This window comes from Trichoderma harzianum, assembly GCF_003025095.1.
Source record: "Trichoderma harzianum CBS 226.95 unplaced genomic scaffold M431scaffold_7, whole genome shotgun sequence".
Lineage (NCBI taxonomy): Eukaryota > Fungi > Ascomycota > Sordariomycetes > Hypocreales > Hypocreaceae > Trichoderma > Trichoderma harzianum.
The window spans coordinates 888,307-902,247 of NW_020209255.1; the positions used below are offsets into that span (position 1 = coordinate 888,307).

Here is a 13,941-nt window from a genome sequence, read left to right on the forward strand (position 1 = left end):
ACCCTAATCCTTTTACTGCGTTCAAGTAATGATCAGTGAACTGTAACATTTTTCTTTCTTAAATATAGGTATATATATCTAATGCAATAGTACATAAAATTTATTTCGATTACGAGGCTTAAACTTTGCGACCAAAACCGCCTTGACATGCAGGACAAAGTCAATATATACAATGCACTGGATACGACTGGCTGTCCTATCATAATATCATGGCCTTAGTTCATTGCTTATAAAGGGGAGGTAGAAATTCTGAAATATATACCAAATGGAGATTTAAGCATAAATTGGTCAGGGATCGACCTGATAAGCTGCCTATCTTTGCACAGCTTTACTCAACGATTGAGCGCCTGTAGGTCATTGAGAATCACTGGAATTTTAAGAATTCGAAGATTTCAGAGTAGTATTGTTTGCCCACCATGTTTGTCAATATGTCTTGCATGGTTGAAGCAAATCTATAAAGCAAATACGTAATTCGTAGAGATCAGGCACTCTCAACCTTTATGAGTTATTTGGGAACGAGTCGAACAACGCGGTTGGTTTTAAATAGGTGATAGATACAGCAACCCTGAGAGGTCTCAGTCAATTTAGGCGTACGCTATGGGGGAGATGACGATCAACGAGTACTACGGGCCATAGCATCACTCATTCCGAAGTCAACCCTGGCCAGGTTACTCACCCCGGCGATGGTCAGCGGAGGCTTAAATTCGGCACGCCACCACGTCAGAGACACCAGCGGCTAGGCTTAGTCGCAGTTTGATTGGGACTACGGAAAATAATAAGGTAACCTTTATGCTTTCATTTTGCTTTCAGTGAGGTCCATTACTCTCATTCAGGTATAGCCCTGTTCATCTCCATTACTCGGTAGGATAGGGATATGCAGTACAAGTGACATAATAGAGAGATCGGTGGATGGTAATAAGGCCTGTTGTTTGTACTAATTTGAAAACTTAGCTGTTTTTGTTATGATTCTGAGTCTGGGGGCCTAGCCAGTACTTATGCGTTGATACAGCACCAGATACATCAAACCGGCATTCACTTAAACTGGCATTCGCTTCGGATATTTATCTTGAGGATAAAAACCTCTCATCTTACACGCGAGTGGTTCATTCGAATAATATGGCAACTATTCCCCTGTCTACTAGCCTGATCTAGCTACACTAGTAGAGTCTATAATTGGGATGACAAATGAGAAACGACAACATGCCTGCCGTCGGTGAAACTTTCTGCGGGGCTGTCAGTTGCCAGCGTAGCAGTCCGAAGAATGGGCAAGTTTTTACTTGCGAAGCAACACTTCATTATATATTAGGCTTACAAATATCTTTCTTAAAGTGAGTGCGATGGAGTACTCCACTGCCCATGTTGATAGATATGACTACTCATAGGCAACTATTTGCCTGTAAAGCGTCTGAGCCATATCATCGGCTGAGAATGTATGCATGCACTTAAAGAGACAGGCAATCAAGTATCATGTCCCAAGATTGTACTAGCATTCGAAAATTTGAAGTATTATTGAGAAGAAACTAGATATGTATTAGTGTTTTATTTTAATAAAGTTAATACTCCACAATGTTTGTATTATAGATGGCAAATGCGTTCTTACATCTACTTTAGTATTATTAGCTCAAGTATGAACTGACTGCTGTATGGCTAATTAGACGACATCAAATAAAATACTTCCCTATTTTCCAAAACATTATGGGGCTCAGAGATAAGCACAAACTATGCACCAAAACAACATCAACGTGGAGAAGCCCACATCCCCCCGATCCAGACACTGGTCGCTTCGGCCATAATCCCGTCTCGCGGTACTTCTCCCGATTCATGAATTAATAATAGAGTGCATGACACCTGACAAGTAATGATTCCACATTGTCTAATTGAAGATACGACGTGGGATTGTGGGATTGAAAGTGATCTAGCGCGTAACAATAGCGCTGCTGCTGCTATTGGCGTTGGAAATCCCCCTTTCCACTGCCGTAAGTTTTCAAACTACTCCAAGTCAATTACAATTAGTTTAATTCACAAGCTGCTAAACACTTTCATTGCTATTGCCTTGGAACATTGTCATCTGCCGATGATATGGACGCCCAAGACATGGCTAAGCTAGGCTCAGCGCGAGCAGTGGCGATCTCAGCATCTATTATCGCTACACAGCTTGTTCAGGTTTGTGAGGACCGAATTGCACGCTCGATTTTGTCTTGGAATTATAGCTCAGCATATTTTTAGATGATTCCTTTTGGTGCCGGGATTCTCGCCTCGAGCATCATTGCCCGCGACCTCAATTCACCGAACAAGACAAGCTGGATTGCAGCTTCGTACCCGTAGGTCCAATTCTACTTAAAAACTTGTCAATATGCAATTTTTTCGACTAATATCATCTCAAGCTTAACGCAGGGCGCTTTTGTTTTAATAGGCGGTCGTATCGGTTCCATCTATGGCCATAAAAATGTGCTTGTCGCAGCTTGTCTGTGGTGGTCAATATTCTCATTGGGTTCAGGCTTTTCCCGCAACATCGTCACGCTCATTGCGCTCCGAGCACTGACTGGAGTTGGAGGCGCTTTCATGGTGCCAAATGCTATTTCACTATTAACCATAAACTTCCCGCCTGGAAGACTTCGAAATCTGAGTGTTGGTTTCTTTGGAGCAATGGCACCCATTGGTGCTTCGATAGGCTGTGTGTTCGCTGGTCTTTTGGCTCAGTTGACGCCATGGAAATACATGTTTTTTGGGTTGTGAGTATAGCCGAAATGTATTTGCTCGCTGCAATGCGTATCTGACTATGTTATTATAGCACCATCATGGGTGCCCTTGTGACAGCACTCGTTGTGCTTGTTGTCCCCGGCGAGACTGAACCTTTGGATAAACACGGACGTGTTGACTACATTGGGTGCTATCTTGGAGTCGCTGGACTCATACTGTTCAATTTTGTTTGGAAGTTAGTATCTATCTCCCATCCCTCTCCAAAGTCTATTCCATCTTCACAAGTTGACACTCAGAAACAGTCAAGCTCCATTCGTTGGTTGGCAGGAGCCGTATGAGTACGCTCTACTGATTGCTGCAGTTGCCCATCTTGCCGCATTCATTCTCTGGGAAGCCCGATTCGCAGCTGACCCAATCTTGCCGCTCGATATATGGACAGCAAAATCGATCAGTCCAATGTTGTTGGCATCATTTATTTCGTTCATGGCAGTCGGCATCTTGGTATGGTATTGCAATACATGGAATGTGAATCTGCGAGGATACTCGACATTGCTGTGTGCTGCTACCTTTGTTCCACTTGCAATCGGAGGAACCACAGCGGCCATAGTCAGCGGCTTGGTCGTACCACTCTTAGATGCCCAATACATCTTGGTGATAGGCAGCGCGTGTACCATGATTGCGTGCATTCTTGCTGCAACAATGCCTGACAAGCAGTCATACTGGCCGCAGATGTTTCCGGCAATCACGATTCTTAGTTACGGCCCCGACTTTCTCTTCGCAGCGTCACAGATCATTGCAAGCAATACTGTAAAGAAACATCAACAGGGAATTGCCGGGTCTTTGATTGGCACTCTGGTAGCCTATGGTCAAAGCACAGGTATTGGATTCGCCGGCACTGTCGAAGCTTATACCAACAATCACGGCGCCAATATCGGGGATGGATATCGACATGCCTTGTATCTGGGAATTGGACTTGCTGGGCTATCAATTATTATCGCTATAATTTTTATTCGCATCCCAAAAGACACTCACGACGGATGGGGTGATGAGGAGTTAACTGTGATGGGAGATCTGTCCGATCAAAGCGAGCAGAACAAAGCTGACGAGAGCTTAGATTCCCAGAACAAACAACTACAACAACAGGAATAATAGCTAGAAAATTTGTTTTGCTATTGTTTCTACAGCTACTAGAACACTGATATTGTCCTTCATATCAAGCTCGTCTCATATATTATCACAAACACAGCTTTTTAATCTAGAAACGACAAATGGCGCTTACTATTATGTTATCTTGTCGATAAGACTGAAATACTTTACATGCATCCTGTCTACTTCTGAAGTTCTGTCAACAAGGGACCTTCTCTGATTAGTTGCTTACAGAGATTTTGTATATCTCAACCTACTTCGACAATATTTATAGTAGAAGCCAAAAGTTGTGCCACATGTAATTCTCAGTAAACACGATTCTAGAAAATCTGCCGTAAGATGCTATTCTTCTCTATTAAAATTTCACTCGTGTTAAGCTCATCGATCTGTACACAATCTAGAAACAGAGTCTCCAGATATGATTGAGGATAATAACATATTAACATGATAAATAATCACTAGCAGCTATACTAGGAAGTCGTTGGAAATGTAATTCCAAGCTCCCTAGATACTTCACGCCAATTGGCTACGAGGCCCCAGTCTCAAACTTGAAGGCGGATATTTGAGGCTGTATACATGAAGTCGAAGGAATTAAGGCATCCCACACGGAGTAAACATGCTGATAAATCACCAAGAAGGTGTTTTAAAAGAAGCAGTTGCTCCTATACTCATGACCTTGAAGCCAAGAATATGCCCCATATTTCAAGGTCACACCAGTCTGCTTGCTAATTATTCGCGGATTGTTGCCGGGAAGCACCATGAGCCAATCATCTCCACAGAATGCAAACAAGCTCCCCACAAAGCGACACAAAGCGGCGCAAAGCGGCTGAAGAGAAGGAGACCCCACAAGGTCCGGGGTTGTGTGCTCCGGAGCGATCCGCAGGGCTCCGATGTGTGTCCGACGTGTTGACCTCCAATCATTCTTGGTTGAGTCTCTTTATTTCCGTTTCAGAAAAAATCTCGTTCGTTCCAATTCCGAAAGGACGATGTACTTCACGATTTGAAATCAGGAAAGCACAATGCCTTTTGCTACAACGTCTCTCGGTGGAGTAGCTCAAGTTGCAACTATCTTCCGCATCCCTGGTTTGCTTGTAGGCAACCAACAGATGGGACAAATTGGGCATAGTTGTTGTACATGGAAACATGAAGGATCGAGGCATGCGCCTTTTACTATGCACAATGTGGGTAAAGAGAAATACATCTGGTGGGTATCCCGAAGGATATAAAACCCAAGCCTCCCAACTCTCCGAAGAGCTCTCTAACAATTCTCTCATCACAATTCCAGGACCAACAACTTGACTTAACACATTTTTTAGTATTATTATTAACAGATATAAACACCCGGTCAAAATGAGTATGCCAAACCCCACCGCCAAATACCACAACAACCCTACACCTGTGGTTGATCCTACGCAAAAGCATCTTTCGGTAGCTGGCAAAACAGTTCTCGTCACAGGAGGTGGCACAGCTATTGGAGCTGCAACTGTGGAAGCCTTTGCGAAAGCCAAAGCCGACCACGTCTTCTTCGTTGGAAGACGACTCAATCTTCTTCAGGCTGTTGAGCAACGGGTCATTGGCACCTTCATATTCCTTTGTCGGCCTTAAACTAATGCATCGCAGCTCTCGAAACTATACCCACAGACCAAATTTCACGCCCTCCAAACTGACATTTCCAAAGAGAATGAAGTCAAGGCTTTGTTCGAAACTATCAACAAGACCAGCTTTCTCGACATTTTAGTCGCCAACGCTGCATACCTCTCTTTACCCGGTAAACTCGCCACTACCGAAACAGACGAATGGTGGAAGGGATATGAAATCAATGTACTGGGTACCTATCTTCTCGGGAAATATTTCATCAACCAGTCAAAGCCATCTAGGGGGAAGCCCGTGTTCATCGGTGTGAACACTGGCGCAATCAACGTCGGTCCCGGTTTCTCCAGTCCCATGAGTGGCTATGTGTCCTCCAAGATGGCTGCTGCTTCGGTGGTAGAGTTCCTCCAGCAGGAGTACCCGAACATCAAGGCATTTAACGTTAGCCCTGGCATGGTTCAGAGTGAGATCGCCGACAAGTCCAATACGCCACAGTTCCCGCCAACGGACTCACCCGAGTTGATGGCCAACTTTGCAGTCTGGCTTGCTAGCCCCGAATCAGACTTCCTCGCCGGTCGTTTCATCTGGGCCAATTGGGATGTGGAAGGATTGCTTGCGGCCAAAGAGAAGATCCTGGCGAACCCGGGACAATTGAAGCTAAATATCGACGGCTGGGAGAGCAACTTTGCTGCCCTCAAGTAAATAGATACAGGAGATGATTCAACTCTATGTTTCTATGTTGTATATGGATCTCACTTGATAGAGCGAAGAACAATCTCAAACATATTTTGTCAGTATCTTACGATACCTTTTGGTCGCCAACAAACTATTCCCTTCTAGCTGTTAATTATTACATGCTGTCTTTCAAGAGTCTAGCTCACCATCAGCACAGCGTTTGAGCTCTATTGTTGTGTTACCATATGAAAAGAAATAGGGTAGGCTAGCAGTAATAATCACCTCTAATCCACCAGTGCTACCCCAAAGCCACGATATGCGCCGGTACTACAATAAGTTAATAATCCGCATACGTACATTCACCCGCGTGTTTACGCCTGTTTAATGAACACAATTGCTTAATTAATAGCCAAGTTTCTCCAAGTATCGAATCTCAGATAATCCCCTCGCCATTATTCACCGAACAGTGGTGATGACGCATTGGTGCTAGGCTCGGAACCTAAAGAGCACATCAACGGAACACAAGGCTCTCCCTTGCATCGGAAAAACAGATGTAGCATGTACAAATTGATTAGTACAGTTGTTGTCTTACTTTTGTTTTTGTTTTTTACAAGAGTCTTAATTTTATGGAAGACATTTGGGCAGCAGTCAGCGTCAATCATCTGGTGCAACCGACTTTTGCATCTTTCAAGCGCTCTATTAGCAATTCTTTCTTTCGCAAACACAAGTCCTACGCAGTGGATAGACTTCTAACACTTGAATAAGCCATGGTTTTCATCGTTATGGCATGGGCCATCACGTTTACGGCAATCTGTACCCTGATTATCTGCTTAGGCTTTGGCCCAGTTGGGATTGGTGCAGGTATGTGGTCATCTCTCCTCCAAGGATACCTAGGAATTGCGGTGTACAGTCAGCTAACAGATATCCAGGAACATTCGCCGCTGCGTTTCAGTCGTACATGTATGGAGCCTTTACCCCAGCCGGAGGGATCTTTGCGACGCTCACCAGCATGGCGATGCTGGGTATTTTGATGCCAGCCACAGCTATCCTGGCTGCTGTGGTTGCCACAGGAGTGGCGATACTCGTATGGGTCTTGGGGATTAGCCGATCATGACTGTAGGGCTTAGGCTTTCCATTCTTGGATGCTGGCTGGTCAGTCAGTTCCCAGGTGCTTCAGACCAAAGAAGTTTCCCAGCTTTCAGCAAACTATGGAGTATATCGGCAGCCTTCAGCTAAGTACGGGGTATCTCGGCCCGCTCTGAGCCATGTTGAAAGCGGGCAAGCTGGCCTAATATTCCGATGGGTTGCCTATTACAGAAGGCCGTTGTGCTTACACACCACACCGCTGGGCTCAAAGATGATACTATTGTCTGCGAATATATACTGTATGTTATCATTGCGGATCTTCTGTACGGTGTCTAGATTGCAGTAATGTTAAAAATAGAAAAAACTATTCGCCGTCCTTGCGATTTCGGCTGAATTGCCGGGTAAATTATAATAATATGTCTTACTCAAAGAGTAATGCACCCTACAGCATCTTGTAGTATACAGCAGCAGGGGGCTGTCAAGCTTGAATAAGAGCTTGAAGGGATTCTGACAGTGGATCCGGCGGCAGCCCTTTCGAAGGTTTAGTCCTATTTCATGCGCTCATCTACCAACTCCCGGGCTCAAGAAGGAGAGAATAATGCACCCGAATACTTTGTAATCTCATTGTTTATTGGGTCCTATCTTCCTAATTCTGCTGCGGGATAATAAATTCGCCGCTTACTCTCAGCCAAACGGGCGTAGCTGAGCTCATCGGCACCAAAATCCGGGGGTATACCAGGGGGATCGAAGTTGTCCCGATGCCAGCGAGGGGCAAGGGACGATCGCCGGCGCTATCATGGGGCTGTCAGCATACTACATTCTAGACACTTGTGGACTTTGTAGTTGATCAATTGCCCGAAAAGAGAAACTTTCACGAAAATAACGGCTGCCTATGCGCAGAGCACGTGGATACTGTTGAGAACGATTGAGTACTCATACTGAGTGAGATGGTGTATGACAAAACATTGGCTTATACAAGAAATGCGGAGATGATGAATATCTGAAGTCATGATGAATGGATATAAATACAGTGATGCTTTCCTCTTCATCTCAAGAGTTGTATCCTCATCACTCCCATTCACATCATCATCACAAGTACCAACAGCAAACAGTTCTTTTTTACTTTACCAACGTATCCGCCTACCATGAAGGCGCAGGCAACCATCGCGCTGGTCGCCGGCCTTTTGGCGAACGCCGTAACCGCTCAGACATCTTTGGGCGAATTGTCCTTTGGAGCGCCTCAGTGCGGTGATGGCAAACTAAGCGGCATCAACGCCGCCGACTGCAACACGGCGGTTGCTCAATTGCTAGGCACTCACTGTTCAGGAGGTGTCTGCAGCATCCCCGCCGCAACAGGCGGTGCCTCGGAGTCGGCCATCTCTGTGTTGGTTGGAAAGTGTGAAGCCTTCATTGGTGCCTTTGCAGATGGAAAGGCTGTCACTTTCAACGAAGATTCGGTGCAACAGGCGTTTCCTGGCTTCATTTCTCAATGCCTTGCTGCGTCTGGTGGCTTTGGTAGCCCAATCTTGATCAGCACTGACGGAGTCATCCGCCTGGTTATTTCCAACGGAGAGAGTGGTGGTGGCTAAAGGTGTGGGTATGGATATATAAATCGAACATACGGGGAAGCATTGGATATAAGTGGTTACAATATAGCTAAAGAGAGACCATGCAAAGTCAAATATATTGTTTTTCTATCCGGCATCTTGACACTGTTTCTTGATCAGTCAGATTTGGCCAGATGTCCCAATTATCGTAACATAATGAATTTCTAAGGGAGTACGAAGAGGCTATTGTCCTTATGCATTAATTATTCTGCATGTGGCACGACTGCTTTGCCGACAAGTAAGCTAGGCCTACGAGAGCTATTTCCAATGAAGTTGTAAGCGTAATCCACCAATGCTACCAGGGTAGCTTTGTCCCATCGTAATTATAAAACATGCCATTATCCTTTGGAGTAATTCCAGCAAGCACTTTCATAGAACTTTCGGCGCATTCTTCGATGGTCTGCCGGGGGACATTTGGAGCGTATGTCTTCATCCACTCTTCAATTCCGCTTCCAACTTCAGTGGAAGCGGAATAACCTATAACAAACTTAGTTTTGTAGTATGATGTATTGAAAGTAGCGGATTACCTGGATGAAGCAGAACAGTAGTTATACCCTGGTCCTTAAGGACAGCGCTCCACTTGCGCACCATCCTTAGATGTCATCAGCAGTGCTTCTTGTACTTTGTTGGAGGTATCGATAGACTTACATATTTAAAGCAGCTTTGGCAGTCGAGTATGCATTCTGCAGATTCGGCATACTCGCGCCAAGCTCAGTTGAGCCTAACACCGATGAAATGACGAGCACTCTCTTGGCCACGCTTTTGCGAACCAATGGAATGAATTCACGCAGGAGCAGCAGAGTGGCGGTCAAATTGAAGTTGACCTCGTCAATAAACTCATTGACATCACTATATCACGATTAACAGATGGACAATCTCAGGGCGCTGAGGTGTTGGGAAGACAAACATATCTTCAAATGAAGTCAAGGGGTTAGGATTCACTCCCGCGTTACTGATTAGGTTGTCTAAGCCTCCTGGCAACAGACGGCTAGTCTCCTGGGCGGCTCTCTGGATGCTCTCAATGTTGGTGACGTCCAGATCGATGAGGTGCAGCTGTCCATCTCCGTGCTTGCCCTTCAGCTCTTGAAGACCAGTGGAGGCTGCCGTGTTTCTCGCTGTTGCGATTACTACATTGTTCTTTCCTTTGAGCTGTTTCATACAATATGAGTGGTCATGTTTGGTATGAGGATAGAGGGTTCAGATTGACTTACTAACTCGGTCACAAAGCCAAGGCCGAGACCACGGCTTGAGCCGGTGACAAGATACGAAGGCATGATTTAAATATAGACTGCCACAAGTGTATAGAATATGTAGATTGAGCTTAGCTTCTGTCTATATTTAGTCTGGTCAGTATAAACAGCTAATTCGTCATTTGCGGCTGCTAACCTTCCTTTCGCTGCGACAATTTTACTCTTTCATTATCTATAATGGTAGATGGCGCGACAAGGTCGTTTTATATCATGCCAAATCGGTGTCTTTGAACCCCTGCATGCGTATTCGGCTATGGATATTTCGTAAATATGTTGTTCAGCTGTTCCCTCGATATTAGCTTATAAATCAACAAATTGCGATATAGTAATTTACCACAAGAAATTCAACTGCGGGATGCGGTGCGGACTATCACCGGCGGGTTTACGGAGCAGAAATCTCATTGTTAGCGCGAACACGATTGCCGAAGTACTATCAAATTTCAAGTAGTAAGTCTATTATTCCACTTGTCCTTGAATAGCAAAGTTGCCATGCGGGGGTATTCACAGGGCTAACTTCAAATAAAACTGCAAAGACCGCGACATATTTCGGAGTACCTTCAAAAGGCACCATTGATTCCAAATATTTTGCGGGTCTACAGAATCTACGGATAGCCGGTATTCATTTTTCTCTCTCTTGTATTTTAACCAACTCTTCAAGTTCGCTTCAGCTGAAATGTAAAGGCTGAATGTATTTCTGATGTTCTACCTACTCCCCTATATCAAATGCTGCCTCAAGATCACAAATCATGAAAGTTTTTTGGCTGATTCTACAAGTATTCTTGTGAATATACTCCGTGTGATAGACTAATATTGCACATTCATTGTATAGAGGGGTTGTATGAAGCATTGGCATAAACCGTCTCGGATGGAGGGCCCAGGAAGTTATAAAACGGGACCATGTCATCCGAAAGGGAATATTCATCTGACACTGCGGCATAAAGCTGCATGGTAGGATCGCTTGGAAGATGTATTGACACTTCTGCTGCCCCATTTCGAAACATTTCGTCGTCAAGAGAGGAAGGGGATTGGCTTGGGTAAGCGAACGGGTCATCTGCTGAGAATCGTAGAAATATCTGATCTGGCGCCGCATGCATATGATTGAGTTGCTGTGCTGGGATATAGTGTCCATTTACAGGCAATTCTGTTGATGGGGCGGTATCAGAAGCTGAGCTGATTGACCCATTCAAGGCGTAAGCACCCTGTTTATTGGATGACGAGGAGCACGGCGTCTCATTGGACGTTGAGCTCTTTCCTCCAAAATTGGAGGCTGGCTGTAGCATCGTGGAGCTTTTCGTATTCGTAGGCTGAATGATTGGGCTTTTGCGCTTGTTCAGCCTCTCTGGAAGATGCTCTATAAGAGACTAGGTCCAGTATTGTAAGTATATGCGCAAAAGAAAACAAGAAACAAGATCCCTTACATAGAGACAAGCACATCTTTCTACAGCTATGCTGTTAGTGGCTAATCCCGCCAGTGTATTCTTTCCTTCCAGTGTGTCTTTAAGAATGCCATCTGTAGTTGCGGGAGGGCCAGGATTCTCAAGCAAAAAGTAGGCCAATGTGAAGACGGCATAGTAAATCATGTGTACCGCAAACCAGGAAGAGCCATTCAGAAGACGTCTATTGTACATCTCCGTAGTAATATGGATAATATTTCTTGAGACGCTGATACAGGCAGTCGCGCATCCATAGGATCGCCTGTCGATGTCCTGAGACTGGAAATCATTCGAAACATAGTGTAAAAATGGTCGATACATGACCCATTGCACATGAGCATATCCTATCCGGAGCATTTGTTGCATGCTAGGCGAGTTAGTATGTGGAATAACGGCTGGTAAATCGTATGCGAAGGAAACTTATTGCGCCAGTCTAGGAGAAGTTTCACCGCGCGATTGCAAAACCTCAGGTAGACTCTTCATCCAGGATTCCAGATCCTTCTCGATCTCTCGCAATCTAGAATGACGAACCACATACGTATGATTGGACGGGGCCAAGTGTGTAGCATGCCGAACGGGTTAAACATATTTGACCACCTTGACAATAATGTCTACTAGTCGGGTGTGGGCATTTACACCCATCATTAACGACGTCCGGCCCACAGGCATTGGTAAGATGCCGGCTGGAGTGATGTATTCATCATCTACTTCCAGCGGATATTCTTGGTCAATATCGTCACTGCTCACAAGCAGGGGTAGACCGAGCAGCGTGCTAACGTATATATCCATGTTCCGAATGGCCCAAAATATACGTTTTCTGAGTTCGCGTTCGAGGGCGTTGAAGTTGCCGAATACAAAACGATAAAGTCCCAGTCGAAGAGCGGCGCGCTAAGCAATGCCAATATAAGAATAGCATGTGCTTAATTTTGCAGACGATTGAAGAAACAGAATCATAAAGCATATTGTTTGCAAGGTAACCAGATCTCGGCAGTTTGTCATATCAACCAACTCTTGGCACAGCTCAAAGTATCGATACCTGAGGGTAAACAGGAAGTTGGTCAGCATATACAAGACAATTATGTCGGATACGATACAGATAAGCTTACGCTTGGTCGAGGACAATCTCATAATCAGCAATTTCTATTGGTGGCTTAACATCGTCTAAGAAGAGGCATCCCACAGCCAAGACGATATATAACTGAGGCAGAAGTGTACGCTCTTCGTCTCCAAACTGATCCCATGTGGTTGCATAAATACGATCAAAGCTTTTCCAGAAGGACGGTTCATGGACGAAACGCATGAGGACACACGCGTGGTCAAAACAGGTCTGACTGAGCTTTCGGGCAATCTCTTGTGAAGGCAAGCCAGAAATCGGAGTGTTGTCGGTGCTGTTGCTACTTGTGTCCTGAGTTTTCCTTGTCTGAGGCTCAGGTTGCTTCTGAGATTTTGACCTCGGTTTTGACTCGGTCAAAGAGCGAGGAGGAATGATCAAGTTCCCGAATTGGTTTTGCAAGCGCTGTGTGAAGATGCTTCCTGATGAATGGCCATGGTAGTCCCAATACCCTCGGTCGTCCAGATCCAGAAACCCGAAGTTTTCCATCATTGTTTCGAGAAAGGATTTGTTGCAATCCTCAATAGGCATAGTTTCGCCCGGACTCGAGGTCGGCGTTAATCGAGATGTCAAGACACTTTGAGGAGATGCTTGATTTATTATGGCCGCAATTTGTGCGGTATCTGCGGTGTCTAGACGAGGATCACTGAGATTCACGTTAGGAGCCGCGATTCTGACGACAGCTTCTGCTCTGCGAAGCCGAGCTTCCAATGCCTTTACGTAGTAGGATGGTTCACTGCGGCTGCGCTTTGTTATCTGGTCATAGGAGCATTCTGTTGGTTCACCATTAGTCAGTTATTACACAGATATGGTCTTGGCACGGCCGTCAAACAATATGAGCAATTAACATACCGTAGTCATAGACAATACAATGAGCACAGGGCTGCTTTCCGTCGCATCTGATCTTCCCTCGGCGGCATTGATCGCAGGCGCGCAGCACCCTCTGCCTCTTTGACATCCTAGTAAGGGGGGATTCGGTATGATTCGGCAATTTTTGACTGGATAAGTCTTCTGTTTCATAACTATGTTAGTCTTCCCATCAGCTACAATGAAGAGGTTGGCGAGTATCTACACCCAAAGCGATCATGGAACAAAGACAGTGGTAACGGGATGAGTATGATGGGAAGTAATTCAGCAGCAAGAACAATCGGCCCAGAGTCAAAATACCAGTAGATCTTAAGATCACTTGTATTCTCAAACTAGGTAATCATGACTTCAATGTCATGACGTGACGAACAAAACTCACAAGACACAAAAGAATGGATGACTATGGTGTCGATGACTGAGACTCTAGACAACTATTTCCCCACCAGCTAAATTCCAACCAGCCATTCACCAAGCAC

At 45.1% G+C, this 13,941-nt stretch overlaps 6 protein-coding genes across 6 annotated transcripts; 4 read left to right on the forward strand and 2 right to left on the reverse strand.

Annotated features, from left to right (window-relative positions):
* Positions 1-2,226: 2,226 nt before the first annotated feature.
* Positions 2,227-3,849, forward strand: M431DRAFT_87876 (hypothetical protein; the record flags this gene model as incomplete). Its single annotated transcript, XM_024923842.1, has 4 exons — positions 2,227-2,321; positions 2,385-2,732; positions 2,792-2,935; positions 3,003-3,849. 4 exons carry the CDS (start codon positions 2,227-2,229, stop codon positions 3,847-3,849), a joined length of 1,434 nt encoding a protein of 477 aa, XP_024773531.1.
* Positions 3,850-5,196: 1,347 nt separating this feature from the next.
* M431DRAFT_520782 (hypothetical protein) lies at positions 5,197-6,168 on the forward strand (the record flags this gene model as incomplete). Its single annotated transcript, XM_024920447.1, has 2 exons — positions 5,197-5,415; positions 5,488-6,168. 2 exons carry the CDS (start codon positions 5,197-5,199, stop codon positions 6,136-6,138), a joined length of 870 nt encoding a protein of 289 aa, XP_024773532.1. The 3' UTR covers positions 6,139-6,168.
* Positions 6,169-6,878: 710 nt separating this feature from the next.
* M431DRAFT_86460 (hypothetical protein) lies at positions 6,879-7,225 on the forward strand (the record flags this gene model as incomplete). The annotated part of the gene is made up of 2 exons (XM_024923683.1): positions 6,879-6,972; positions 7,041-7,225. 2 exons carry the CDS (start codon positions 6,879-6,881, stop codon positions 7,223-7,225), a joined length of 279 nt encoding a protein of 92 aa, XP_024773533.1.
* A 1,034-nt stretch (positions 7,226-8,259) lies between these two features.
* Positions 8,260-8,900, forward strand: M431DRAFT_445042 (hypothetical protein). The gene has a single exon (XM_024915229.1). It carries the CDS (start codon positions 8,343-8,345, stop codon positions 8,784-8,786), a length of 444 nt encoding a protein of 147 aa, XP_024773534.1. The 5' UTR covers positions 8,260-8,342; the 3' UTR covers positions 8,787-8,900.
* A 199-nt stretch (positions 8,901-9,099) lies between these two features.
* On the reverse strand, positions 9,100-10,078 carry M431DRAFT_87819 (hypothetical protein; the record flags this gene model as incomplete). The annotated part of the gene is made up of 5 exons (XM_024923837.1): positions 9,100-9,281; positions 9,332-9,396; positions 9,453-9,653; positions 9,712-9,953; positions 10,016-10,078. The coding sequence occupies 5 exons, from the start codon at positions 10,076-10,078 to the stop codon at positions 9,100-9,102; spliced, it is 753 nt and encodes a 250-aa protein (XP_024773535.1).
* Positions 10,079-10,692: 614 nt separating this feature from the next.
* M431DRAFT_531499 (hypothetical protein) lies at positions 10,693-13,559 on the reverse strand (the record flags this gene model as incomplete). The annotated part of the gene is made up of 6 exons (XM_024920832.1): positions 10,693-11,415; positions 11,473-11,766; positions 12,082-12,375; positions 12,466-12,523; positions 12,594-13,371; positions 13,451-13,559. 6 exons carry the CDS (start codon positions 13,554-13,556, stop codon positions 10,873-10,875), a joined length of 2,073 nt encoding a protein of 690 aa, XP_024773536.1. The 3' UTR covers positions 10,693-10,872.
* Between the last annotated feature and the right edge of the window lie 382 nt (positions 13,560-13,941).